This window comes from Entelurus aequoreus, linkage group LG17 (assembly GCF_033978785.1).
Source record: "Entelurus aequoreus isolate RoL-2023_Sb linkage group LG17, RoL_Eaeq_v1.1, whole genome shotgun sequence".
NCBI lineage: Eukaryota > Metazoa > Chordata > Actinopteri > Syngnathiformes > Syngnathidae > Entelurus > Entelurus aequoreus.
Genome location: NC_084747.1, coordinates 4,037,584 through 4,065,130, shown reverse-complemented (window position 1 = coordinate 4,065,130; position 27,547 = coordinate 4,037,584). Strand labels below are relative to the sequence as shown.

At 39.7% G+C, this 27,547-nt stretch overlaps 1 protein-coding gene across 2 annotated transcripts in view; it reads right to left on the bottom strand.

Annotated features, from left to right (window-relative positions):
- Positions 1-27,547, bottom strand: part of znrf3 (zinc and ring finger 3) — a 162,875-nt gene that overhangs the window by 55,198 nt on the left and 80,130 nt on the right. For both annotated transcript variants that reach the window (XM_062024430.1, XM_062024431.1), the window contains exon 2: positions 25,627-25,749. In XM_062024430.1, the coding sequence (XP_061880414.1) occupies positions 25,627-25,749 (123 nt within the window). The remainder of the gene's footprint in view (positions 1-25,626; positions 25,750-27,547) is intronic.

Here is a 27,547-nt window from a genome sequence, read left to right as displayed (position 1 = left end):
TTCACACTATTATGTTAGATCTACTATGGACTGGACTCTCACTATTATGTTAGATCCACTATGGACTGGACTCTCTTACTATTATGTTAGATCCACTATGGACTGGACTCTCACTATTATGTTAGATCCACTATGGACTGGACTCTCACTATTATGTTAGATCCACTATGGACTGGACTCTCACTATTATGTTAGATCCACTATGGACTGGACTCTCACACTATTATGTTAGATCCACTATGGACTGGACTCTCACTATTATGTTAGCTCCACTATGGACTGGACTCTCACTATTATGTTAGATCCACTATGGACTGGACTCTCACTATTATGTTAGATCCACTATGGACTGGACTCTCACTATTATGTTAGATCCACTATGGACTGGACTCTCACTATTATGTTAGATCCACTATGGACTGGACTCTCAGACTATTATGTTAGATCCACTATGGACTGGACTCTCACTATTATGTTAGATCCACTATGGACTGGACTCTCACACTATTATGTTAGATCCACTATGGACTGGACTCTCACACTATTATGTTAGATCCACTATGGACTGGACTCTCTCACTATTATGTTAGATCCACTATGGACTGGACTCTCACTATTTTGTTAGATCCACTATGGACTGGACTCTCACACTATTATGCTAGATCCACTATGGACTGGACTCTCACACTATTATGTTAGATCCACTATGGACTGGACTCTCACACTATTATGTTAGATCCACTATGGACTGGACTCTCACACTATTATGTCAGATCCACTATGGACTGGACTCTCACACTATTATGTTAGATCCACTATGGACTGGACTCTCTCACTACTAACTAGATCCACTCAACATCCATTGCCCAGGAGGGAGTCCACACATTTGTCGTCCCCTCCAAAGTTTCTCATTGTATCCCATTGGGTTGAGTTTTTCCTTGCCCTGATGTGGGATCTGTTGTGGCTTGTGCAGCCCTTTGAGACACTCGTGATTTAGGGCTATATAAATCAACTTTGATTGATTGATTGATATTCATTTGGATTTTTTGTGGGCGGAATAGAAGTCTTTTATTTAGGAGTTGGAATGCATTCTAAAAATAAATCCATCCGTCAACATGATTGTGAAAATTACAGAAAAAAGTGCAGTTCCCCTTTAAAAGAAGCACGATATCAACATATTCTTACAGTTTTGATACAGTTCTTGGACTGGAGCTGTGCAGGTGTGCCTAATGTTCTGGCACCGCAAGCCAACTGGCCTTGGTTCTCTGTGCTTCCTCCATCGACCCGCACAGCATCTCCTCCTCCTCCCCCTCCTCCCCCCCATCACATGTTGCCGGGCAAACACAAGCTGGCTGGCCGAGCATAAAAGCAGCACAAGAGCAGGATGCCATTCACGCCCCCGCTAATCCTGCAGCGCTGGAAGCATCTCTTAGATAGGAGAGGCCTCAGATTAGCAGCGCGGGGGCCCTTCTAGATCCCATGCCAGGCCCGACCCAGCGGGGGGGGGCACGGGGCGCGGGCCACGAGGATCCTCATGCGCATTCCCCGACAAAGCAGCGGGCTTAGGCGGAGATGAAGGGAGCGAAGGACGAGGCTTTGGCGGGACCGCGGCGGACGTCTGGGCCGGTCTTTGCAGAGATCCACTTTTTCCACGGCTCGGCTTTTGAGATTAAAGCGCCGTCCGACTCGCGTGGAAACAAAACGGCGCTGCAAAATAAGTCGGAAGGCCCCCACGTTCACGACGCTCCGCTCCGGGCTAATAATGCTCATCTGGCCCCCCATTGAAAGGCGGGTAATTCGGCACCGGGGCCGGCTCACTTGGAGCCGCATGACACAAGAAGCTTCCCAGTGACCATGGAAACGGGCGCAGTGGGATCCTCTCGGCCCCCGTGGAAACGCGGCGGAGCGCCTGATTGAAGGGGGGGGGGGGCTTTTTTTTTTTCTCAGGCCCGAGGTTTGAAAAGGCAGACACCCCACCGGGAAGATAATAATCGGCAATTTGAGGAGCGCGCCGACTTGAAAAGAGACGCCCGGAGAGCGCGGGGCTTGGTAAGCGCCTCACCTCCTGCTGCTGATGCTCCTCTTTATCAATTCCTCGCCCTCGCCGCACCCCGGGGTGCCCCAAACACAGCGTTTAGGGCATGTGAAGCGTTCGCATCGTTGCACTCCAGAGGAGAGATCTGGGCCGAAGTCTCCATGCTCACTTCTCGGGGCATAACAGACATAGAACATTCGGTGCGGAGCTGAGGCGCTACACGTTAAGCGAGGGACAGGAAGTGCAACTACCTGAAAATCCAGACTTTTTGACCAAAAAATGTCCGACTTTTTGACACTTAGAAAAAATCCAGATTTTTTTGACACTCAGAAAATATACCAACTTTTTGACAAAAAAATGTCCGGCTTTTTGACACTTAGAAAAAATCCAGACTTTTTGACCAAAAAATGTCCGACTTTTTGACACTTAGAAAAAATCCAGATTTTTTTGACACTTAGAAAATATCCCGACTTTTTGACACTTGGAAAAAATCCAGACTTTTTGACACCTGACAAAAATCCAGACTTTTTGACACTTAGAAAAAATCAAAAAATTTTGACAGAAAAAAATCCTGATTTTTTGACACTTAGAAAAAATACAGACTTTTTGACCAAAAAATGTCCGACTTTTTGACACTTAGAAAAAATCCAGATTTTTTTGACACTTAGAAAATATCCCGACTTTTTGACACTTGGAAAAAATCCAGACTTTTTGACACCTGACAAAAATCCAGACTTTTTGACACTTAGAAAAAATCAAAAAATTTTGACAGAAAAAAATCCTGATTTTTTGACACTTAGAAAAAATACAGACTTTTTGACCAAAAAATGTCCGACTTTTTGAAACTTAAAAAAAATCCCAACTTTTTGACACAGAAAAAATCCATATTTTTTGACACTTGGAAAAAATCCTGATTTTTTGGACACTTAGAAAATATCCCGACTTTTTGACAAAAAAATGTCCGGCTTTTTGACACTTAGAAAAAATCCAGACTTTTTGACACTTAGAAAAAAATCCAAATTTTTTGACACAGAAAAAAAATCGAGATTTTTTGACATTTAGAAAAAATCCAGACTTTTTGACCAAAAAATGTCTGACTTTTTGACACTTAGAAAAAATCCAGATTTTTTTGACACTTAGAAAATATCCCAACTTTTTGACAAAAAAATGTCCGGCTTTTTGACACTTAGAAAAAATCCAGACTTTTTGACACCTAACACAAATCCAGACTTTTTGACACTTGGAAAAAATTAAAAAATTTTGACACAGAAAAAAATCCAGATTTTTTGACACTTAGAAAAAATCCAGACTTTTTGACCAAAAAATGTCAGACTTTTGACATTTAGAAAAATTCCCGATTTTTTTGACACTTAGAAAATATTCCAACTTTATGACAAAAAAATGTCCGGCTTTTTGACACTTACAAAAAATCCAGACTTTTTGACACCTGACAAAAATCCAGACTTTTTGACACTTAGAAAAAATTCAAATTTTTTGACACAGAAAAAAATCCAGATTTTTTGACACTTGGAAAAAATCCAGACTTTTTGACCCAAAAAATGTCCGACTTTTTGACATTTAGAAAAATTCCCGATTTTTTTGACACTTAGAAAATATCCCAACTTTTCGACATAAAAATGTCAGGCTTTTTGACACTTAGAAAAAATCCAGACTTTTTGACACCTGACAAAAATCCAGACTTTTTGACACTTAGAAAAAAAATCAAAATTTTTTGACAGGAAAAAATCCCGATTTTTTGACACTTAGAAAAAATCCAGACTTTTTGGCCAAAAAATGTCCGACTTTTTGACACTTAGAAAAAATCCAGACTTTTTGACACCTGACAATAATCCAGACTTTTTGACACCTGACAAAAATCCAGACTTTTTGACACCTGACAAAAATCCAGACTTTTTGACACCTAACAAAAATCCAGACTTTTTGACACCTGACAAAAATCCAGACTTTTTGACACTAGAAAAAATCAAACATTTTTGACAGAAAAAAATCAAAATTTTTTGACAGGGAAAAATCCCGATTTTTTGACCAAAAAATGTCCGACTTTTTGACACTTAGAAAAAATCCAGATTTTTTGACACCTGACAAAAATCCAGACTTTTTGACACTTAGAAAAAAATCAAAATTTTTTGACAGGAAAAAAATCCAGATTTTTTGACACTTAGAAAAAATCCAGACTTTTTGGCCAAAAAATGTCCGACTTTTTGACACTTAGAAAAAATCCAGACTTTTTGACACCTGACAAAAATCCTGACTTTTTGACACCTGACAAAAATCCAGACTTTTTGACACCTGACAAAAATCCAGACTTTTTGACACCTGACAAAAATCCAGACTTTTTGACACCTGACAAAAATCCAGACTTTTTGACACTAGAAAAAATCAAACATTTTTGACAGAAAAAAATCAAAATTTTTTGACAGGAAAAAATCCAGACTTTTTGACAACAAAATGTATGGCTTTTTGACACTTAAAAAATATCCCAACGTTTTGACAAAAAAATGTCCGGCTTGTTGACACTTAGAAAAAATCCAGACTTTTTGACACCTGACAAAAATCCAGACTTTTTGACACATGGAAAAAAATCCTAATTTTTTTTACACAGAAAAAAGCCAGATTTTTTGACACTTGGAAAAAATCCAGACTTTTTGACCAAAAAACATCTGACTTTTTGACACTTAGAAAAAATCCCGATTTTTTGACAAAAACATTTCCGACTTTTTGACACTGAGAAAAAAATCCAAACTTTTTGACAAAAAAAAATCCGACTTTTTGACACTTACAAGGGCAGCACGGTGGCACAGGGGTTAGTGCATGTGCCTCACAATACGAAGGTCCTGAGTCGTCCTGAGTTCAATCCCGGGCTCGGGATCTTTCTGTGTGGAGTTTGCATGTTCTCCCCGTGACTGCGTGGGTTCCCTCCGGGTACTCCGGCTTCCTCCCACCTCCAAAGACATGCACCTGGGGATAGGCCCCTCCCACCTCCAAAGACATGCACCTGGGGATAGGCCCCTCCCACCTCCAAAGACATGCACCTGGGGATAGGCCCCTCTCACCTCCAAAGACATGAACCTGGGGATAGGCCCCTCCCACCTCCAAAGACATGCACCTGGGGATAGGCCCCTCCCACCTCCAAAGACATGCACCTGGGGATAGGCCCCTCCCACCTCCAAAGACATGCACCTGGGGATAGGCCCCTCCCACCTCCAAAGACATGCACCTGGGGATAGGTTGATTGGCAACACTAAATGGTCCCTAGTTGCCAACTCATTGGTGTTCATTTTCAATGGATCAAGATAAAAAAAATGATATCAAAATGTAATGACAGGATGTTATTTATGTAGTTTGATCATTTTCCTCCACTGATGCACTAACATCATATGTAGCATAATCGTCAAAGAATTGCTATTGCGACATCTAGTGGACACATTTAGAACAGCAGTTTCTTTCATTCCAAAATTTCGGCTCATTTTTATACTTGGCAAACTCATCCCGCGGGCCGGATGAAACCGGATCAGGCCCGCGGGCCTTACGCTCGACAGCCCTGATGTAAACACCGGCTGAGGGATGGATGATGAAGCAGCACTAAATGCGTCTTTATCGTCCGACTCTTTGCAGCGATGCAAGGAACAAGCGTCCAAGAATGGAGCGCGAGAGAGAAGACAGCGAGAGAGAAGACGGCGAGAGAGAAGACAGCGAGAGAGAAGACGGCGAGAGAGAAGACAGCGAGAGAGAAGACAGCGAGAGAGAAGACGGCGAGACGCAGCGAGTCATTCGGCGTCAAAACGAGGCGACCCGCCAGCTTTCCAGCCCGCCTTCTCCACGCCGACAAACAGCAGAGGAGCCAGCGCACGACAACGCCCACCCAGCAGACAGCGCCGCCTGCACGGCGTGGCGAGCAAAACAAGCGCAGTAGGAGGCGTCTCGGGAACAAGGTCAAAGCCGGGCCAGTCGCATTGGACCTTGAAGCTCGGCGGGAATGACACTCCACTGGCACCGCCGTGGCCTCCAGACCACCTCTAACACACACCTGAGTGTGCAGCACATGAGTTTGCCACAGGCTCCAAGGCGGTCTGGTCTGTCTGCTGACGTCTTCGCTCCTTCAGACGTCCTCGCAGGATGGCTTCTCCTCCTTCATTCCAGCAGCATTCCATAGTTTCTCTTTCTTCTTTGGACTCTACCTGACATGCCAGACCCCATCCCGAGCTACTTAGCACTCAGAGGCGGCGGCTCTTTGATCCGGTGGCCCGCAGAGTCAACTGGAGAGCACAGCTTTCGCATGCCAGAATATACTTTAGAGTAGCCAGTGTGCAGCTTGTCACAATCGCACAACCGTGATTGTCTAAATATACAAAAGCAGTGAAGTTGTCACGTTGTGTAAATGGTAAACAAAAAGAGAATATAATAGACTGCAAAGACAAGATATTTCATGTTCACACTAAAAAAGTTATCACAGGGGCATGTTCACCACTGTGTTACATGGCCTTTCCTTTTAACAACACCCGGTAAAGGTTTGGGAACTGAGGAGACACATTTTTGAAGCTTCTCAGGTGGAATTCTTTCCCATTCTTGCTTGATGTACAGCTTAAGTCGTTGTGCTATTTTAGGCTTCATAACGCGCCACACATTTTCAATGTCTGGACTACAGGCAGGCCAGTCTAGTACCCGCACTCTTTTACTACGAAGCCACGCTGTTGTAACACGTGGCCTGGCATTGTCTCGCTGAAATAAGCAGGGGCGTCCATGGTAACGTCGCTTGGATGGCAACATATGTTGCTCCAAAAGCTGTATGTACCTTTCAGCATTAATGGCGCCTTCACAGGTGTGTAAGTTACCCATGTCTTGGGCACTAATACACCCCCATACCATCACACATGCTGCCTTTTACACTTTGCGCCTAGAACAGTCCGGATGGTTCTTTTCCTCTTTGGTCCGGAGGACACGACGTCCTCAGTTTCCAAAACCAATTGGAAATGTGGACTCGTCAGAACACTTTCCCACTTTGCATCAGTCCATCTTAGATTTTCGGGCCCAGCGAAGCCGGCGGCGTTGCCGGGTGTTGTTGATAAATGGCTTACGCTTTGCATAGTAGAGTTTTAACTTGCACTTACAGATGTAGCGACCAACTGTGGTTACTGACAGTGGTTTTCTGAAGTGTTCCTGAGCCCATGTGGTGATATCCTTTACACACTGATGTCGCTTGTTGATAGAGAGGGATCGAAAGTCCGCAATATCATCGCTTACGCGCAGTGATTTCTCTGAACCTTTTGATGATATTACGGCGCGTAGATGGTGAAATCCCTGCTTTTGGTTTTGTGTATATATATATATATATATATATATATATATATATATATATATATATATATATATATATATATATATATATATATATATATATATATATATATAGTCGAGGTTTCTGTAGTCTATCCGTTAAACAGTGCTCAATACTGGGGTAGAGCGGAATATACGTTAGGTCAGGAAAAAACATATCATGGGATGGGATGATATAGCCCAAGGGTCAGCAACCTTTTTGAAAGCAAGAGCTACTTCTTGGGTAGTGATTAATGCGAAGGGCTACCAGTTTGATACACACTTCAATAAATTGCCAGAAATAGCCAATTTGCTCCATTTACCTTTAACTCTATGTTATTATTAATAATTAATGACATTTACACTTAATTGAACGGTTTAAAAGAGGAGAAAACACGAAAAAAATGACAATTAAATTTTGAAACATAGATTATCTTCAATTTCGACTCTTTAAAATTCAACCGAAAAAAAGAAGAGAAAAACTTAAAAAAATAATTTATGGAACATCATTAGTCATTTTTCCTGATTAAGATTAATTTTAGAATTTTGATGACATGTTTTAAATAGGTTAAAATCCAATCTGCACTTTGTTACAATATATAACAAATTGGACCAAGCTATATTTCTAACAAAGACAAATCATTATTTCTTCTAGATTTTCCGGAACAAAAATTTTAAAAGAAATTCAAAAGACTTTGAAATAAGATTTAAATTTGATTTTTACAGATTTTCTAGATTTGCCAGAATATTTTTTTTGAATTTTAATCATAATAAGTTTGAAGAAATATTTCACAAATATTCTTTGTCGAAAAAACAGAAGCTAAAATGAAGAATTAAATTAAAATGTATTTATTATTCTTTATCAATCAATCAATGTTTATTTATATAGCCCTAAATCACAAGTGTCTCAAAGGGCTGCACAAGCCACAACGACATCCTCGGTACAGAGCCCACATACGGGCAAGGAAAAACTCACAACCCAGTGGGACGTCGGTGAATGACTATGAGAAACCTTGGAGAGGACCACAAATGTGGGTAACCCCCCCAACCTCCCTCTAGGGGAGACCGAAAGCAATGCATGTGGAGTGGGTCTGACATAATATTGTGAAAGTCATTGTTGTTATGAATTATTGACACATTCAAGGATACAATTACTTCACATCCAATATCCCACTTTAATATATTTTATGTGGAGGTATTGTATATTTGTGTGTTTACCATAGGAAATTAGTTATTCTACTATGACATATTTTTAGGGGGAAATTTAGCAAAAAAAGTTTTTTTTTTTTTTTTTACAAAAAAGCATTAAACCAACAAAAGAAAGAAAGAAAAATGTATTTAATAAATAAATAAATTTAAAAAAAACTATATATATATATATATATATATATATATATATATATATATATATATATATATATATATATATATATATATATATATATATATATATATATATATATATATATATAAAATCTACAGATAGATCCGAAGGTGATCTAAAAATTTAAGCATTGAAAGTAAAAAAATAATTTATTTTTAACACTTATAAGTGGGGCCTGTTTGGGTCCCCAAGAATTTTAGTGGGATTTTTTTTTTTTACTGTCATTGCTCAAACAATGTATTGACCGATTTGAGGCTCCAATTACTTCACATCAAATATTCTACTTTGGCATATTTTTAGGGGGAAATTGAGCAAAAAAGTTTTTGGTTTTTTACAAAAAAGCATTGAACCAGCAAAAAAAAGAAAGAAAAATTTATAAAAAATAATAAAAAAATAATACAAATATATATGTATATATATATATATATAAAATCTACAGATAGATCCGAAAGTGATCTAAAGATTTAAGCATTGAAAGTTAAAAAAAAACAACTATCTTCAACACTTTACAATAAAAAAAAGGAATGTACTTGAACATTGATTTAAATTGTCAGGAATGAAGAGGAAGGAATTTAAAAGGTAAAAAGGTATATGTGTTTAAAAATCCTAAAAATCATTTTTAAGGTTGTATTTTTTCTCTAAAATTGTCTTTCTGAAAGTTATAAGAAGCAAAGTAAAAAAAAAAAAAGAATTTATTTAAACAAGTGAACACCAAGTTTTTAAAATATTTTCTTGGATTTTCAAATTCTATTTGAGTTTTGTCTCTCTTAGAATTAAAAATGTCGAGCAAAGCGAGACCAGCTTGCTAGTAAATAAATACAATTTAAAAAAAAGAGGCAGCTCACTGGTAAGTGCTGCTATTTGAGCTATTTTTAGAACAGGCCAGCGGGCTACTCATCTGGTCCTTACGGGCGACCTGGTGCCCGCGGGCACCGCGTTGGTGACCCCTGGTGTAGCCCTACAAGCATCCCTAGTAGGGATTGAATTTTCAATGCCAGTTATTTGGCTGTGTGTTGACTCATTTCCAGTGGCTGTTCAATCTATTCTGCTGTACACGCTGTACACTGACTACTCTAAAGTATAACTAAGTGCACGCTTAAATACACGAAATGTTGTCAGATACTGTACTATACATTATCTACCAGACATTATCAAATGAGGTGCAGACCAAAACGGGTCAAGATGTATTTGTGGTATTTATTTATTTTTGAACTAAAAAAAGGGTTTCTCCGCCAAAACGAAGCAAGTTGCGTTCAAGTAGAGTTTGATGTTTGGTGAAATAGCGGGAAGAGAGCGGCTCCTTCGCCCGCACACATTGTTCCACGGCAACGCTGCTTTTAGGAATCTTCCCACACAGGACACGCATTTTATGGTCGTGTGCCTCTGGCAAGAACTTGAAAGCGGGCTGGCGTTTATTTCTGGGAGGAGATGTCATGAGGATCTTTTTCCTCAACTCTTCTCCACGCTTATTTTCAAGCTCCTTTGTAGTGGCCTGGGCCCGCCCACTCGAGCTGTGCCGCTATGAAATGTTGTCTGTGGCGGCCGTTGAAGGTGGAACTGATGTCGCTTGTGAAGGGCAGTGCACACACACACACACACACACACACACACACACACACACACACACACACACACACACACACACACACACACACACACACACACACACACACACACACACACACTTTTGTATTTTTGACCTTCTTGAGACCTGAGAAAAATTTCTCCCTCTTTAGGACCACCCTTTCCAGATATATAAAAATGCAGAAGATCTGCAATCAGCGCACCTGCCTGGGTTGAACGAGCTGCCTTCATAAGCTCGCACAACCTGCCATGCCGGGCCGGAATATAATAATAATAATAATAATAATAACTGGGATTTATATAGCGCTTTTCTAAGTACCCAAAGTCGCTTTACATGTTAAAAACCCATCTTTCATTCACACCTGGTGGTGGTAAGCTACTTTCGTAGCCACAGCTGCCCTGGCGTAGACTGACGGAAGCGTGGCTGCCAATTTGCGCCTACGGCCCCTCCGACCACCACCTATCGTTCATTCAACATTCATTCACCGGTGTGAGCGGCGCCGGGGGCAAGGGTGAAGTGTCCTGCCCAAGGACACAACGGCATGGTAAGAGGCGGGGAGCGAACCTGCAACCCTCAGGTTTCTGACACGGGCGCTCTACCCACTACGCCATGCCGCCCCAAGATCTGCAATCAGCGCACCTGCCTGGGTTGAACGAGCTGCCTTCATAAGCTCGCACAACCTGCCATGCCGGGCCGGAATATACTGTATATGTTTGACTAAGGGAGGTGACGGCAACAGACACCAGGGGGTGATGTTGCTCTAAGATTTATTCTATTTATAGACCATATATATATATAAATATATGGGGGAGGCGTGGCGAAGTTGGTAGAGTGGCCGTGCCAGCAATCGGAGGGTTATAATAATGGGTTATACTTGTATAGCGCTTTTCTACCTTCAAGGTACTCAAAGGAAACAACGGGCGTGACTAGGATGGTAGAAGGTGGGGATTGAACCCCAGTAACCAGCAACCCTCCGATTGCTGGCACGGCCACTCTACCAACTTCGCCACGCCTTCATAAGCTCGCACAACCTGCCATGCCGGGCCGGAATATACTGTTATATTTGACTAAGGGAGGTGACGGCAACAGACACCAGGGGGTTATGTAGCTCTAAAATTTATTCTATTTATAGACCATATATATATATATGGGGGCGGCGTGGCGAAGTTGGTAGAGTGGTCGTGCCAGCAATCGGAGGGTTGTTGTTTACTGGGGTTCAATCCCCACCTTCTACCATCCAAGACACTTCACCCTTGCTCCTGATGGGTGCTGGTAGCGCCTTGCATGGCAGCTCCCGCCATCAGTGTGTGAATGTGTGTGTGAATGGGTAAATGTGGAAATACTGTCAAAGCGCTTTGAGTACCTTGAAGGTAGAAAAGCGCTATACAAGTATAACCCATTTATCATTTATATAATAATCAACTTGACCTTCCTTTTTTTCAAAAAGCACCTGGGTCGAACTTTTGAGATCGGCCTCAGTCCACAAAGACATTTCAACATCTCACCCAAGTTAATTGGGCATACATGCACGCACACGCCCCTCCCCAAATCAACGCCTTCACAACTGCTTAATTCCTCCGGGGTTGTGGGGGCTGAGTAGCGCTTTATAGCGGCAGCCGGCCTCCAGGACCCCAACTCCCCCCTCCTCTGTTGCGAGTTGTTGTGATTACATGTACCATGTTTATGTGTAACATGCTATGTGAGTTTTTTTTCCTCGGACTCAGTCTGGACCACTCCTGAGGGTCCAGCCTCAGACTGATATTTTTTTTACTCTTCCCCCTTTCCCAAGGTCACCTTTTTCCCACCTTTTTAAGGAGCGCTGTAAGTGGCTGATCCGTTGGCGGTCCCGTCTTGTCCCCCTGTAACGTATGTCTGCTCTTAGCGGGACTGTGCCCAAAATGTAATTTCAGTTCTTATGTGTCTTGTACATGTTAAGAATAGACAAAATAACGTTGCTGTCTGTCTGTCTGTCTAAGGAAATGGAGTGTGTCAAAACCCAAGAGTGTGTGTGTGTGTGTGTGTGTGTGTGTGTGTGTGTGTGTGTGTGTGTGTGTGTGTGTGTGTGTGTGTGTGTGTGTGTGTGTGTGTGTGTGTGTGTGTGTGTGTGTGTGTGTGTGTGTGTGAGGCTATGTGTGTAGTTAGCTGAAGTGTGTGTTACCAAGTGTTGAACGAGAGACGAGGAAGTCCGGGGGAGAGAGAAGTCTACAGGTCCGAGTCCAAAGCGGGGGAAGTCAAGGATCGAGGGAGGCAGTCAGAGTCCAGAGGGAGATCCGGGGAAAAGTGAGACGCACAGCTCACTTTCCAGGCGACGGAGGGTATGTACGCGGACAGAAGGTTATATTCCGGCCCGGCATGGCAGGTTGTGCGAGCTTATGAAGGCAGCTCGTTCATCCCAGGCAGGTGCGCTGATTGCAGATCTTCTGCAGCCGTGCGCCCGCAGCGGAGAGGAAACGGAGCAGGAGTCTGAGCCGTAACATTTTGTTTGTAATTGGTTTTTAATCTTCATTATTTACCCAGCTGTAGAAGCTAACTGTTAATGGCCACTATAGTCTTAGTAGCGCAGTGTATTTGTTCATCCTATGGTCACACACGGGACGCGGGTTGTCTTACGTCAGCACCGGAAGTCGTAAAATCAGCCGTTCATCTGCCGTGTTTTTTCGGGGATGAATAGGGAAGTCCTTCTTTAGCTGCCGTCTTGTTTTATCATATGTTGCTGCCTTTGCAATGTTTACTTTTGTACGCACATTAAATCAACAAAAAAATCCTGACTTTGGAGCAATGTTCACGGACTCTAGTATTTGGCTCTCTATTAGACAATCCCTTTTTTCGGGGATGAATAGGGAAGTCCTTCTTTAGCTGCCGTCTTGTTTCATCATATATTGCTGCCTTTGCAATGTTTACTTAAGTATGCACATTAAATCAACAAAAAATCCTGACTTTGGAGCAATGTTCACGGACTCTAGTATTTGGCTCTCTATTAGACAATCCCTTTTTTCGGGGATGAATAGGGAAGCCCTTCTTTAGCTGCCGTCTTGTTTCATCATATATTGCTGCCTTTGCAATGTTTACTTAAGTATGCACATTAAATCAACAAAAAATCCTGACTTTGGAGCAATGTTCACGGACTCTAGTATTTGGCTCTCTATTAGACAATCCCTTTTTTCGGGGATGAATAGGGAAGTCCTTCTTTAGCTGCCGTCTTGTTTTATCATATGTTGCTGCCTTTGCAATGTTTACTTAAGTACGCACATTAAATCAACAAAAAAATCCTGACTTTGGAGCAATGTTCACAGACTCTAGTATTTGGCTCTCTATTAGATGCAATGAATTTCCGTATTGGGACCATGATTTTGGTCCTAACTTGTTCACCGGTCCTCATATGGACGGTACTTTTCCTTGTTGATGTCTCACGAAGGGCAGGAACACACACACACACACACACACACACACACACACACACACATAACAGAAGTGGGCCAACCCGGCAAAGTTCTTGAATAGTCGCCCTCTTACCAAACCAAGCCAACTGTCTTTACGTGTGTGTGACATTCCACAACACTGGTGAATACACACTTCAGACCTGCCACATAAAAAAGGTGCAATTGAGGGCCAACAATGTCGTTTAACTCCACCAAGATGTGACGCAACAATGGAGAAGCACTAAAACCCCACAAAAATGACATTTTTCTGTGGAAGACCTTTGTTAACATTAGTCACAGATCTTCTATACGACAGGAAGCAACACTCTGCTGTTTTTTTAGAGACTTGCAGCAAAACTTCTTATCAAAGATCCTCTAAATAACAGAAGCGCTCAGTTGTTTTTTCAGTATCTTTTGCAAAAATGCTTGTCAAAGATCCTCTATATCAGTGGTCCCCAACCTTTTTGTAGCTGCGGACCGGTCAACGCACCGGACCGGTCCGGTGTATTTAAAAAAATTAATTAAAAATAAATTTAAAAATTGTTGTTGTTTTTTTACATAAATGAATACAATCATGTCTGCTTACGGACTGTATCCCTGCAGACTGTATTGATCTATATTGATATAGAATGCATATATTGTGTTTTTTATGTTGATTTCATAAAAAAAAATTTTTTTTTATTTATTTTTTTTTTTTTAAATTCTTGTGCGGCCCGGTACCAATCGGTCCGCGGTGGTTGGGGACCACTGCTCTATATGACAGGCGCGCACTGCTGTTTTTAGACAACTTGCTGCAAGAATGCTTATCAAAGATCCTCTATGTTGGACGTACAACAAAAAATCCCATCAAAGATCCTTTATTTCAGGAGCATGCCACTGTATTTTTTTAAGGACAGTGCTGCAAAATTGCTTGGCAAAAGATCCCCTACAACAGTGGTCCCCAACCACCGGTCCACGGCCCGGTACCGGTCCGTGGACCGGCCGCACAAGAAATGTAAAAAAAAAAAAAAAAATTTTTTTTTTTTTTTTTAAAATTAAATCAACATAAAAAACACAATATATACATTATATATCAATATAAATCAATACAGTCTGCAGGGATACAGTCCGTAAGCACACATGATTGTATTTCTTTATGACAAAAAAAAAGGACAGTGCTGCAAAAATGCTTGGCAAAAGATCCCCTACAACAGTGGTCCCCAACCACCGGGCCGCGGCCCGGTACTGGTCCGTGGACCGCGGCCGCACAAGAAATTAAAAAAAATTAAAAATACATTTTTTTTGTTGTTGTTGTTGTTTTTTTTAATTAAATCAACATAAAAAACACAATATATACATTATATATCAATATAAACCAATACAGTCTGAAGGGATACAGTCCGTAAGCACACATGATTGTATTTCTTTATGACAAAAAATAAAAAAAATAAAAAAACTTTTTTTTTTTACTACCCCCCCTCAATCTGCTCAAAGGAAGGTCAGTTTTGTAGCTTCTGTAACGAGCTAAAGTGTTTTCAGATGTGTGAACATGATTGCACAAGGGTTTTCTAATCATCAATTAGCCTTCTGAGCCAATGAGCAAACACATTGTACCATTAGAACACTGGAGTGATAGTTGCTGGAAATGGGCCTCTATACACCTATGTAGATATTGCACCAAAAAGCAGACATTTGCAGCTAGAATAGTCATTTACCACATTAGCAATGTATAGAGTGTATTTCTTTCAAGTTAAGACTAGTTTAAAGTTATCTTCATTGAAAAGTACAGTGCTTTTCCTTCAAAAATAAGGACATTTCAATGGGACACCAAACTTTTGAACGGTAGTGTATATATATATATATATATATATATATATATATATATATATATATATATATATATATATATATATATATATATATATACACATTGTCTTTATAATCCATTTTGTCATTTAACATCAATTAACATTGATGTTCATCAACATTTAACATTGTCACGTTATAGATGGCTGACAACAAGCTATCCATACACTTGGGTAAAACGGAATCCATCCTGTTTGGGTCCCACATCAACCTTAAGAAAGTCAATGACTTCACCATAAAAGTGGGTGACATTGTTATCACCAGGAAAGATGAGGTCACCTACCTAGGTTCCATTCTAAAGGCTAACCTTTCCTGTGATAAAATGGCAACCAAGGTAATCAGAAAGGTTAACCAACGAACGAGATTTCTCTACAGAATCTCCTCTCTGGTCAACAAAAGCACCTTGAGGATTCTAGCGGGAACTCTCATTAAACCCTTTTTCCATTACGCATGCACCTCCTGGTACCCTAGCACCTCCAAAACCCTCAAATCTAAACTCCAAACATCCCAGGACAAGCTAGTCAGGTTACTTCTAGACCTCCACCCCAGATCCCACCTCACTCCTACCCACTTCTCTAAAGTGGGCTGGCTCAAGGTGGAGGACAGAGTTAAACAACTTGCACTGAGCCTGGTCTATAAAATCCGCTACACCTCCCTGATACCGAAGTACATGTCAAACTACTTCCTTAACGTAAATGACCGCCATAACCACAACACCAGGGGGTGCTCCACTAACCACGTTAAACCCAGATTCCGAACTAACAAAGGTCTTAACTCATTCTCTTTCTATGCCACATCAATGTGGAATGCGCTCCCAACAGGTATAAAAGAAAGGGCATCTCTATCCTCCTTCAAAACCGCAATAAAAGTTCACCTCCAGGCAGCTACAACCCTAAACTAACACCCTCCCCGGATTGCTAATAATCAAATGTAAACAATCAAATGCAGATACTTTTTCTTTTTCTTATGCCTTCTGATCTCTCTCTCTCTCTCTCTCTCTCTCTCTCTCTCTCTCTCTCTCTCTCTCTCTCTCTCTCGCTCTCTCTCTCTCTCTCTATGTCCACTACTTGATGTCCATATCCTCCCCCCCCCCTCCACACCCCTGATTGTAAATAATGTAAATAATTCAATGTGATTATCTAGTGTGATGACTGTATTATGATGATAGTATATCTGATAGTATATATCTGTATCATGAATCAATTTAAGTGGACCCCGACTTAAACAAGTTGAAAAACTTATTGGGGTGTTACCATTTAGTGGTCAATTGTACGGAATATGTACTTCACTGTGCAACCTACTAATAAAAGTCTCAATCAATCAAAAATGGGAAAATTCATTTTTAAACAATTTGATTTGCCTGAGCGGCTAGGAGACACCAAGAGTAACAAGCGGTAGAAAATGGATTAAAAAGGAAAGATTAAAAAAATCTCTCAGTTGGTTATTTATGCCTCATATAACGTACACTTATTCCCCAAACTACGGCCCGCGGGCCGGATCCGGCCCCCCAGCATCCAAAATCCGGCCCACAGGAAGTCCCAAGTTAAAAAAAATTTTTTTTTAATTTTAATTTTTATTTTATTTTATTTTTCTCTAAATTTGCCCCCCCCCCGAGTGAAAATAATTGCCCAGGCCTGCTCTCCAGTATATTATGTAATCGTGGCATCTTTGACTGATGTCCCTTTATTTTGCGTCTCGGGGGTTTGTTCCCCCAATGTCACGCTCCACCTGTAACCGCGACCTCGCCACTGAGGTACGTACCCAACCGTGATGACGGCGTAGGAAGGTAGGGGCAGGCCCGGTCCTAACCAATCTGGCGCCCTAGGCAAGATTTTAGGTGGCGCCCCCCCCCCACATCGGCAGTGAAGTGTATATACTCACAAGAAACCGAATAGCTTTGTCTTTGACCTTTTTTTTTTACTTAAAGGAAGCAAATTAACAATCAGAATAGTTAACAAGATTAAAAAAATATGGATAAATAAATGAATACAAAAAATAAAAAATGAATATATGAAATACAATATTTTTTACATACATAACCACAAAATAAAACGTGTCAACAAGTTGCATAAAATAAATTAAAAATACAATATAAATAAGGCACTGCACAAAACAAGATATCAAACCAGTATGACTTTAACAACTATATTACAAAAAAAGGGGATCCTATAGAGTTCTCTATTTGTGCTTTTTAATATTGCATTAACTAGAATGACTTACAAATTACTGTACACCAGGGAGTACTGTAATTACCTAACGTTACATTATTATTTAGCCCCCTCCACAATATTAACCCGACCTTAAAACAGAACTAGCTATTTATTGATTAGCAATTGCCGAATCATGTAACATTAGCTTAATGCTAAAAAGCCAGGTTACTATCACATTCTGTAACAGACAAATAATTTCATGTAGGCTAACGTTACCTCCCTGCTACCTCTGTGTTTTTCTCGTTTCTCCTCCTCTTTTCTCTTTTTTCTTCCCTGGGCACCTGACAGTTTTGGCCGTTTTGACATCTTGTGTTGATTTTTTTGATGTGGTGACGTCCAAAAAGAGTCATGATACGGGAAGGGAGGGGGCGCACCGTGCCGGGGGAGGAGGGGGGGCGTAATGTTGTAACAAATAATATTTCTATTAAATAGGCTTTACTTTGCATTTTAATTAACGTGGGATTATTTTATGTATTTAGAAATAATAGTACCAACTTTTTTTTTTTTTTTTTTCCTCCAACATTTGTGGCACTGGCGTGGCGCCCCCTGATGGACGGCGCCCTTAGCATTTGCCTATGCGGCCTATGTCATCCTCTGGTATCCGACCAGACGCAGCACCCAACTTAAAAGAAAAGGGGACTTTAAATAGAGGGGGGAAATGCCCGCTGCTATGTGGCGAGCAGCTCCTATAAGCACAGCTGGGGGGGCTTTGTGTTCCCAGACACCTTTTATTTTTACACACGGCTTAGAGTAAACACCCCCCCCCCCCCCTCCAATTACGTTTTGTTTTTTTGTGGAAGAATTTAGTAATTGAATTGAACCCAAATTGACCAGACAAGATTCCAGCTCTGTTGGTGGCAACGTGGCCCCGGTTTTGTGCGGGGCAAGTGGTAGTACTAGTAGCAGCGGGGGGGCGGGAGCATGGTGGTGACTGGCACTGCTCTGTCTGGCCTGGCAGTGACCAGGCCGACTGTGTCCAGGCACGGAGAAGGTGGCGAGATGGCTACGTGACTCTTGTCTTACATTAAACATCAAAGGCCTACTGAAATGGACATTTTTTTACTTAAACGGGGATAGCAGATCCATTCTATGTGTCATACTTGATCATTTCGCGATATTGCCATATTTTTGCTGAAAGGATTTAGTAGAGAACATCGACGATAAAGTTCACAACTTTTGGTCGCTGATTAAAAAATCCTGACTTTGGAGCAATGTTCACGGACTCTAGTATTTGGCTCTCTATTAGACAATCCCTTTTTTCGGGGATGAATAGGGAAGCCCTTCTTTAGCTGCCGTCTTGTTTTATCATATATTGCTGCCTTTGCAATGTTTACTTAAGTATGCACATTAAATCAACAAAAAATCCTGACTTTGGAGCAATGTTCACGGACTCTAGTATTTGGCTGTCTATTAGACAATCCCTTTTTTCGGGGATGAATAGGGAAGCCCTTCTTTAGCTGCCATCTTGTTTCATCATATATTGCTGCCTTTGCAATGTTTACTTAAGTATGCACATTAAATCAACAAAAAATCCTGACTTTGGAGCAATGTTCACGGACTCTAGTATTTGGCTCTCTATTAGACAATCCCTTTTTTCGGGGATGAATAGGGAAGTCCTTCTTTAGCTGCCGTCTTGTTTCATCATATATTGCTGCCTTTGCAATGTTTACTTAAGTATGCACATTAAATCAACAAAAAATCCTGACTTTGGAGCAATGTTCACGGACTCTAGTATTTGGCTCTCTATTAGACAATCCCTTTTTTCGGGGATGAATAGGGAAGCCCTTCTTTAGCTGCCGTCTTGTTTCATCATATATTGCTGCCTTTGCAATGTTTACTTACGTATGCACATTAAATCAACAAAAAATCCTGACTTTGGAGCAATGTTCACGGACTCTAGTATTTGGCTCTCTATTAGACAATCCCTTTTTTCGGGGATGAATAGGGAAGCCCTTCTTTAGCTGCCGTCTTGTTTCATCATATATTGCTGCCTTTGCAATGTTTACTTAAGTATGCACATTAAATCAACAAAAAATCCTGACTTTGGAGCAATGTTCACGGACTCTAGTATTTGGCTCTCTATTAGACAATCCCTTTTTTCGGGGATGAATAGGGAAGCCCTTCTTTAGCTGCCGTCTTGTTTCATCATATATTGCTGCCTTTGCGATGTTTACTTAAGTATGCACATTAAATCAACAAAAAATCCTGACTTTGGAGCAATGTTCACGGACTCTAGTATTTGGCTGTCTATTAGACAATCCCTTTTTTCGGGGATGAATAGGGAAGCCCTTCTTTAGCTGCCATCTTGTTTCATCATATATTGCTGCCTTTGCAATGTTTACTTAAGTATGCACATTAAATCAACAAAAAATCCTGACTTTGGAGCAATGTTCACGGACTCTAGTATTTGGCTCTCTATTAGACAATCCCTTTTTTCGGGGATGAATAGGGAAGTCCTTCTTTAGCTGCCGTCTTGTTTCATCATATATTGCTGCCTTTGCAATGTTTACTTAAGTATGCACATTAAATCAACAAAAAATCCTGACTTTGGAGCAATGTTCACGGACTCTAGTATTTGGCTCTCTATTAGACAATCCCTTTTTTCGGGGATGAATAGGGAAGCCCTTCTTTAGCTGCCGTCTTGTTTCATCATATATTGCTGCCTTTGCAATGTTTACTTACGTATGCACATTAAATCAACAAAAAATCCTGACTTTGGAGCAATGTTCACGGACTCTAGTATTTGGCTCTCTATTAGACAATCCCTTTTTTCGGGGATGAATAGGGAAGCCCTTCTTTAGCTGCCGTCTTGTTTCATCATATATTGCTGCCTTTGCAATGTTTACTTAAGTATGCACATTAAATCAACAAAAAATCCTGACTTTGGAGCAATGTTCACGGACTCTAGTATTTGGCTCTCTATTAGACAATCCCTTTTTTCGGGGATGAATAGGGAAGCCCTTCTTTAGCTGCCGTCTTGTTTCATCATATATTGCTGCCTTTGCGATGTTTACTTAAGTATGCACATTAAATCAACAAAAAATCCTGACTTTGGAGCAATGTTCACGGACTCTAGTATTTGGCTCTCTATTAGACAATCCCTTTTTTCGGGGATGAATAGGGAAGCCCTTCTTTAGCTGCCGTCTTGTTTCATCATATATTGCTGCCTTTGCAATGTTTACTTAAGTATGCACATTAAATCAACAAAAAATCCTGACTTTGGAGCAATGTTCACGGACTCTAGTATTTGGCTCTCTATTAGACAATCCCTTTTTTCGGGGATGAATAGGGAAGCCCTTCTTTAGCTGCCGTCTTGTTGCATCATATATTGCTGCCTTTGCAATGTTTACTTAAGTATGCACATTAAATCAACAAAAAATCCTGACTTTGGAGCAATGTTCACGGACTCTAGTATTTGGCTCTCTATTAGACAATCCCTTTTTTCGGGGATGAATAGGGAAGCCCTTCTTTAGCTGCCGTCTTGTTTCATCATATATTGCTGCCTTTGCAATGTTTACTTAAGTATGCACATTAAATCAACAAAAAATCCTGACTTTGGAGCAATGTTCACGGACTCTAGTATTTGGCTCTCTATTAGACAATCCCTTTTTTCGGGGATGAATAGGGAAGCCCTTCTTTAGCTGCCGTCTTGTTTCATCATATATTGCTGCCTTTGCAATGTTTACTTAAGTATGCACATTAAATCAACAAAAAATCCTGACTTTGGAGCAATGTTCACGGACTCTAGTATTTGGCTCTCTATTAGACAATCCCTTTTTTCGGGGATGAATAGGGAAGCCCTTCTTTAGCTGCCGTCTTGTTGTATCATATATTGCTGCCTTTGCCATGTTTACTTAAGTATGCACATTAAATCAACAAAAAATCCTGACTTTGGAGCAATGTTCACGGACTCTAGTATTTGGCTCTCTATTAGACAATCCCTTTTTTCGGGGATGAATAGGGAAGCCCTTCTTTAGCTGCCGTCTTGTTTCATCATATATTGCTGCCTTTGCAATGTTTACTTACGTATGCACATTAAATCAACAAAAAATCCTGACTTTGGAGCAATGTTCACGGACTCTAGTATTTGGCTCTCTATTAGACAATCCCTTTTTTCGGGGATGAATAGGGAAGCCCTTCTTTAGCTGCCGTCTTGTTTTATCATATATTGCTGCCTTTGCAATGTTTACTTAAGTATGCACATTAAATCAACAAAAAATCCTGACTTTGGAGCAATGTTCACGGACTCTAGTATTTGGCTCTCTATTAGACAATCCCTTTTTTCGGGGATGAATAGGGAAGCCCTTCTTTAGCTGCCGTCTTGTTTCATCATATATTGCTGCCTTTGCAATGTTTACTTACGTATGCACATTAAATCAACAAAAAATCCTGACTTTGGAGCAATGTTCACGGACTCTAGTATTTGGCTCTCTATTAGACAATCCCTTTTTTCGGGGATGAATAGGGAAGCCCTTCTTTAGCTGCCGTCTTGTTGTATCATATATTGCTGCCTTTGCAATGTTTACTTACGTATGCACATTAAATCAACAAAAAATCCTGACTTTGGAGCAATGTTCACGGACTCTAGTATTTGGCTCTCTATTAGACAATCCCTTTTTTCGGGGATGAATAGGGAAGCCCTTCTTTAGCTGCCGTCTTGTTTCATCATATGTTGCTGCCTTTGCAATGTTTACTTAAGTATGCACATTAAATCAACAAAAAATCCTGACTTTGGAGCAATGTTCACGGACTCTAGTATTTGGCTCTCTATTAGACAATCCCTTTTTTCGGGGATGAATAGGGAAGCCCTTCTTTAGCTGCCGTCTTGTTTCATCATATATTGCTGCCTTTGCAATGTTTACTTAAGTATGCACATTAAATCAACAAAAAATCCTGACTTTGGAGCAATGTTCACGGACTCTAGTATTTGGCTCTCTATTAGACAATCCCTTTTTTCGGGGATGAATAGGGAAGCCCTTCTTTAGCTGCCGTCTTGTTTCATCATGTATTGCTGCCTTTGCAATGTTTACTTACGTATGCACATTAAATCAACAAAAAATCCTGACTTTGGAGCAATGTTCACGGACTCTAGTATTTGGCTCTCTATTAGACAATCCCTTTTTTCGGGGATGAATAGGGAAGCCCTTCTTTAGCTGCCGTCTTGTTGTATCATATATTGCTGCCTTTGCAATGTTTACTTACGTATGCACATTAAATCAACAAAAAATCCTGACTTTGGAGCAATGTTCACGGACTCTAGTATTTGGCTCTCTATTAGACAATCCCTTTTTTCGGGGATGAATAGGGAAGCCCTTCTTTAGCTGCCGTCTTGTTTCATCATATGTTGCTGCCTTTGCAATGTTTACTTAAGTATGCACATTAAATCAACAAAAAATCCTGACTTTGGAGCAATGTTCACGGACTCTAGTATTTGGCTCTCTATTAGACAATCCCTTTTTTCGGGGATGAATAGGGAAGCCCTTCTTTAGCTGCCGTCTTGTTTTATCATATATTGCTGCCTTTGCAATGTTTACTTAAGTATGCACATTAAATCAACAAAAAATCTTGACTTTGGAGCAATGTTCACGGACTCTAGTATTTGGCTCTCTATTAGACAATCCCTTTTTTCGGGGATGAATAGGGAAGCCCTTCTTTAGCTGCCGTCTTGTTTCATCATATATTGCTGCCTTTGCAATGTTTACTTAAGTATGCACATTAAATCAACAAAAAATCCTGACTTTGGAGCAATGTTCACGGACTCTAGTATTTGGCTCTCTATTAGACAATCCCTTTTTTCGGGGATGAATAGGGAAGCCCTTCTTTAGCTGCCGTCTTGTTGTATCATATATTGCTGCCTTTGCAATGTTTACTTAAGTATGCACATTAAATCAACAAAAAAAATCCTGACTTTGGAGCAATGTTCACAGACTCTAGTATTTGGGTCTCTATTAGACAATCCCTTTTTTCGGGGATGAATAGGGAAGTCCTTCTTTAGCTGCCGTCTTGTTGTATCATATATTGCTGCCTTTGCAATGTTTACTTACGTATGCACATTAAATCAACAAAAAATCCTGACTTTGGAGCAATGTTCACGGACTCTAGTATTTGGCTCTCTATTAGACAATCCCTTTTTTCGGGGATGAATAGGGAAGTCCTTCTTTAGCTGCCATCTTGTTTCATCATATATTGCTGCCTTTGCAATGTTTACTTAAGTATGCACATTAAATCAACAAAAAATCCTGACTTTGGAGCAATGTTCACAGACTCTAGTATTTGGCTCTCTATTAGACAATCCCTTTTTTCGGGGATGAATAGGGAAGCCCTTCTTTAGCTGCCGTCTTGTTTCATCATATATTGCTGCCTTTGCAATGTTTACTTAAGTATGCACATTAAATCAACAAAAAATCCTGACTTTGGAGCAATGTTCACGGACTCTAGTATTTGGCTCTCTATTAGACAATCCCTTTTTTCGGGGATGAATAGGGAAGCCCTTCTTTAGCTGCCGTCTTGTTGTATCATATATTGCTGCCTTTGCAATGTTTACTTAAGTATGCACATTAAATCAACAAAAAATCCTGACTTTGGAGCAATGTTCACGGACTCTAGTATTTGGCTCTCTATTAGACAATCCCTTTTTTCGGGGATGAATAGGGAAGTCCTTCTTTAGCTGCCATCTTGTTTCATCATATATTGCTGCCTTTGCGATGTTTACTTAAGTATGCACATTAAATCAACAAAAAATCCTGACTTTGGAGCAATGTTCACGGACTCTAGTATTTGGCTCTCTATTAGACAATCCCTTTTTTCGGGGATGAATAGGGAAGCCCTTCTTTAGCTGCCGTCTTGTTTCATCATATATTGCTGCCTTTGCAATGTTTACTTACGTATGCACATTAAATCAACAAAAAATCCTGACTTTGGAGCAATGTTCACGGACTCTAGTATTTGGCTCTCTATTAGACAATCCCTTTTTTCGGGGATGAATAGGGAAGCCCTTCTTTAGCTGCCGTCTTGTTTCATCATATATTGCTGCCTTTGCAATGTTTACTTAAGTATGCACATTAAATCAACAAAAAATCCTGACTTTGGAGCAATGTTCACGGACTCTAGTATTTGGCTCTCTATTAGACAATCCCTTTTTTCGGGGATGAATAGGGAAGCCCTTCTTTAGCTGCCGTCTTGTTTCATCATATATTGCTGCCTTTGCAATGTTTACTTAAGTATGCACATTAAATCAACAAAAAATCCTGACTTTGGAGCAATGTTCACGGACTCTAGTATTTGGCTCTCTATTAGACAAACAACAAAAAAGCCCATCAAATATCCAATTGATATAATTAATAATGAAATCCAGAGGCAATTTCATACACTATTCGCTTTCACAAGTGGCCCTCTGATGGCAGCCATAACTGCCGTGTGGCCCTCAGTGAAAACTAGAAGAAAACTTAGAAGAAAATCATCTGGGTGGAGTCCGCCTTCCTAAAAGGGAGAATCCTAACACGCTTCAACTCACGATACAGCTACAAAAAACAACAGCTTAATGAATCTGGATGTCAGGGGGTTGCCTACAGCCACAACATTAGCTGCTCAGCATCCAGCAGCTTCATCTACCTCTGCACGCACTTTAAAATGTGCAAGTCTTGTGCGTTGCACGGTTGTTTACCACAAACTCCTCGTTGGAGTTGATGCTGACTCAGCAACTTGCTCCCAATGGCAAACAAAACAAAAGAAGCTGGTCAAAGATCCTTCAAGTGACATCCTTGAAATACATGCATGTTGTCTGAGGCGTGCGGTCATTCTCCCGTTGTGCTTACCTTTCCCAGCACCGTCAGACAATTGGGGTCCAGCTCGGGCTGCTCCAGCTTGACCACTCCGACCCAGCCGTACTCGTAGAGGTCCTCCTCGTCGTTGTTGTTACATAAACCCAAAGGATGCATCTGGAGAGAGAAGACGGGAAGTTTTATTCTCCAGGTTGAAACACCAGCTCGGCATTGGAATAAAATGCACAAAGAGGTGTGAACTGGAAACGGGCAATAATTGGAGGATGTTACTTACTAATGAATCATATTCCGTACTATACCGCCTCGAAAAAGTACCGGTCTGTACCGCTACCAAAATGTTGGTATGGGGACAAGAGTATTTTAGAGCATTCATTAGTAGTCAGTGAGAATGTATGTTTCTTTGACGTGATGGATGTGAACGGAGGTCACAACAGCGGAAGTATATTACTCGGAGGGGTGCGGACTTCACATGGAGGCGAGGATTGGTGATGTAGAAGTAGCTGCAACACTGCAGACTGCACATGGACTTTTAGACTTCAATTCCATGAAGTCTAAAAAATGAAAATGAAAGGATTTTAAGTGCTCCTTGTAGTACGAAAAATAATGAATGAGAACATGAATATATATATATATATATATATATATATATATATATATATATATATATATATATATATATATATATATATATATATATATATATATATATATATATATATATATATGTCTTAATTAGATTATCCAAAAAAAATAGTGCTCGATACCGTGGTAGAGCGCACCCGCTCTGTGCCCTATATAAACCATGGTATGTGAATGCTTCCATTAAAATCTCCTGATGATTGAGGAAACCCTCATGAAACAGGCCTGTAGAGATGAAATAGTCTTGTGATTTTTTCCCACACACACACACACACACATATATATATATATATATATATATATATATATATATATATATATATATATATATATATATATATATATATATATATATATATATATATATATATATATATATATATATATATATATTAGGGCTGCAACTAACGATTAATTTGATAATCGATTAATCTGTCAAATATTACTTCAATTAATCGATTAATAATCGGATAAAAGAGACAAACTACATTTCTATCCTTTCCAGTATTGTATTGAAAAAAAACAGCTTACTGGCACCATACTTATTTTGATTATTGTTTCTCAGCTGTTTGTACATGTTGCAGTTTATAAATAAAGGTTTTTAAAAAATAAAAAATAAATATTAAAAAATACAAAAATTTAAAAATTGCCTCTGCAAAAGTTTTATTTTTTTTAAAATATATATATATATATATATATTTATTTTTTTTTAAATAAACCTTTATTCGTAAACTGCAACATTTACAAACAGCTGAGAAACAATAATCAAAATAAGTATGGTGCCAGTATGCTGTTTTTTTTTCCAATAAAATACTGGATAGGATAGAAATGTAGTTTGTCTCTTTTATCCGATTATTAATCGATTAATCGAAATAATAATCGACAGATTAATCGATTATCAAATTAATCGTTAGTTGCAGCCCTAATATATATATATATGTGAATATGAATATATGTGAATATATGTATGTATATATATATATATATATATATATATATATATATATATATATATATATATATATATATATATATATATATATATATATATATATATATATATATATATATATATATACATATATATATATATATATATATATATATATATATATATATATATATATATATATATATATATATATATATATGAGTTTTTCCTTGCCCGTATGTGGGCTCTGTACCGAGGATGTCGTTGTGGCTTGTACAGCCCTTTGAGACACTTGTGATTTAGGGCTATATAAATAAACATTGATTGATTGATTGGTGGATATATATATATATATATATATATATATATATATATATATATATA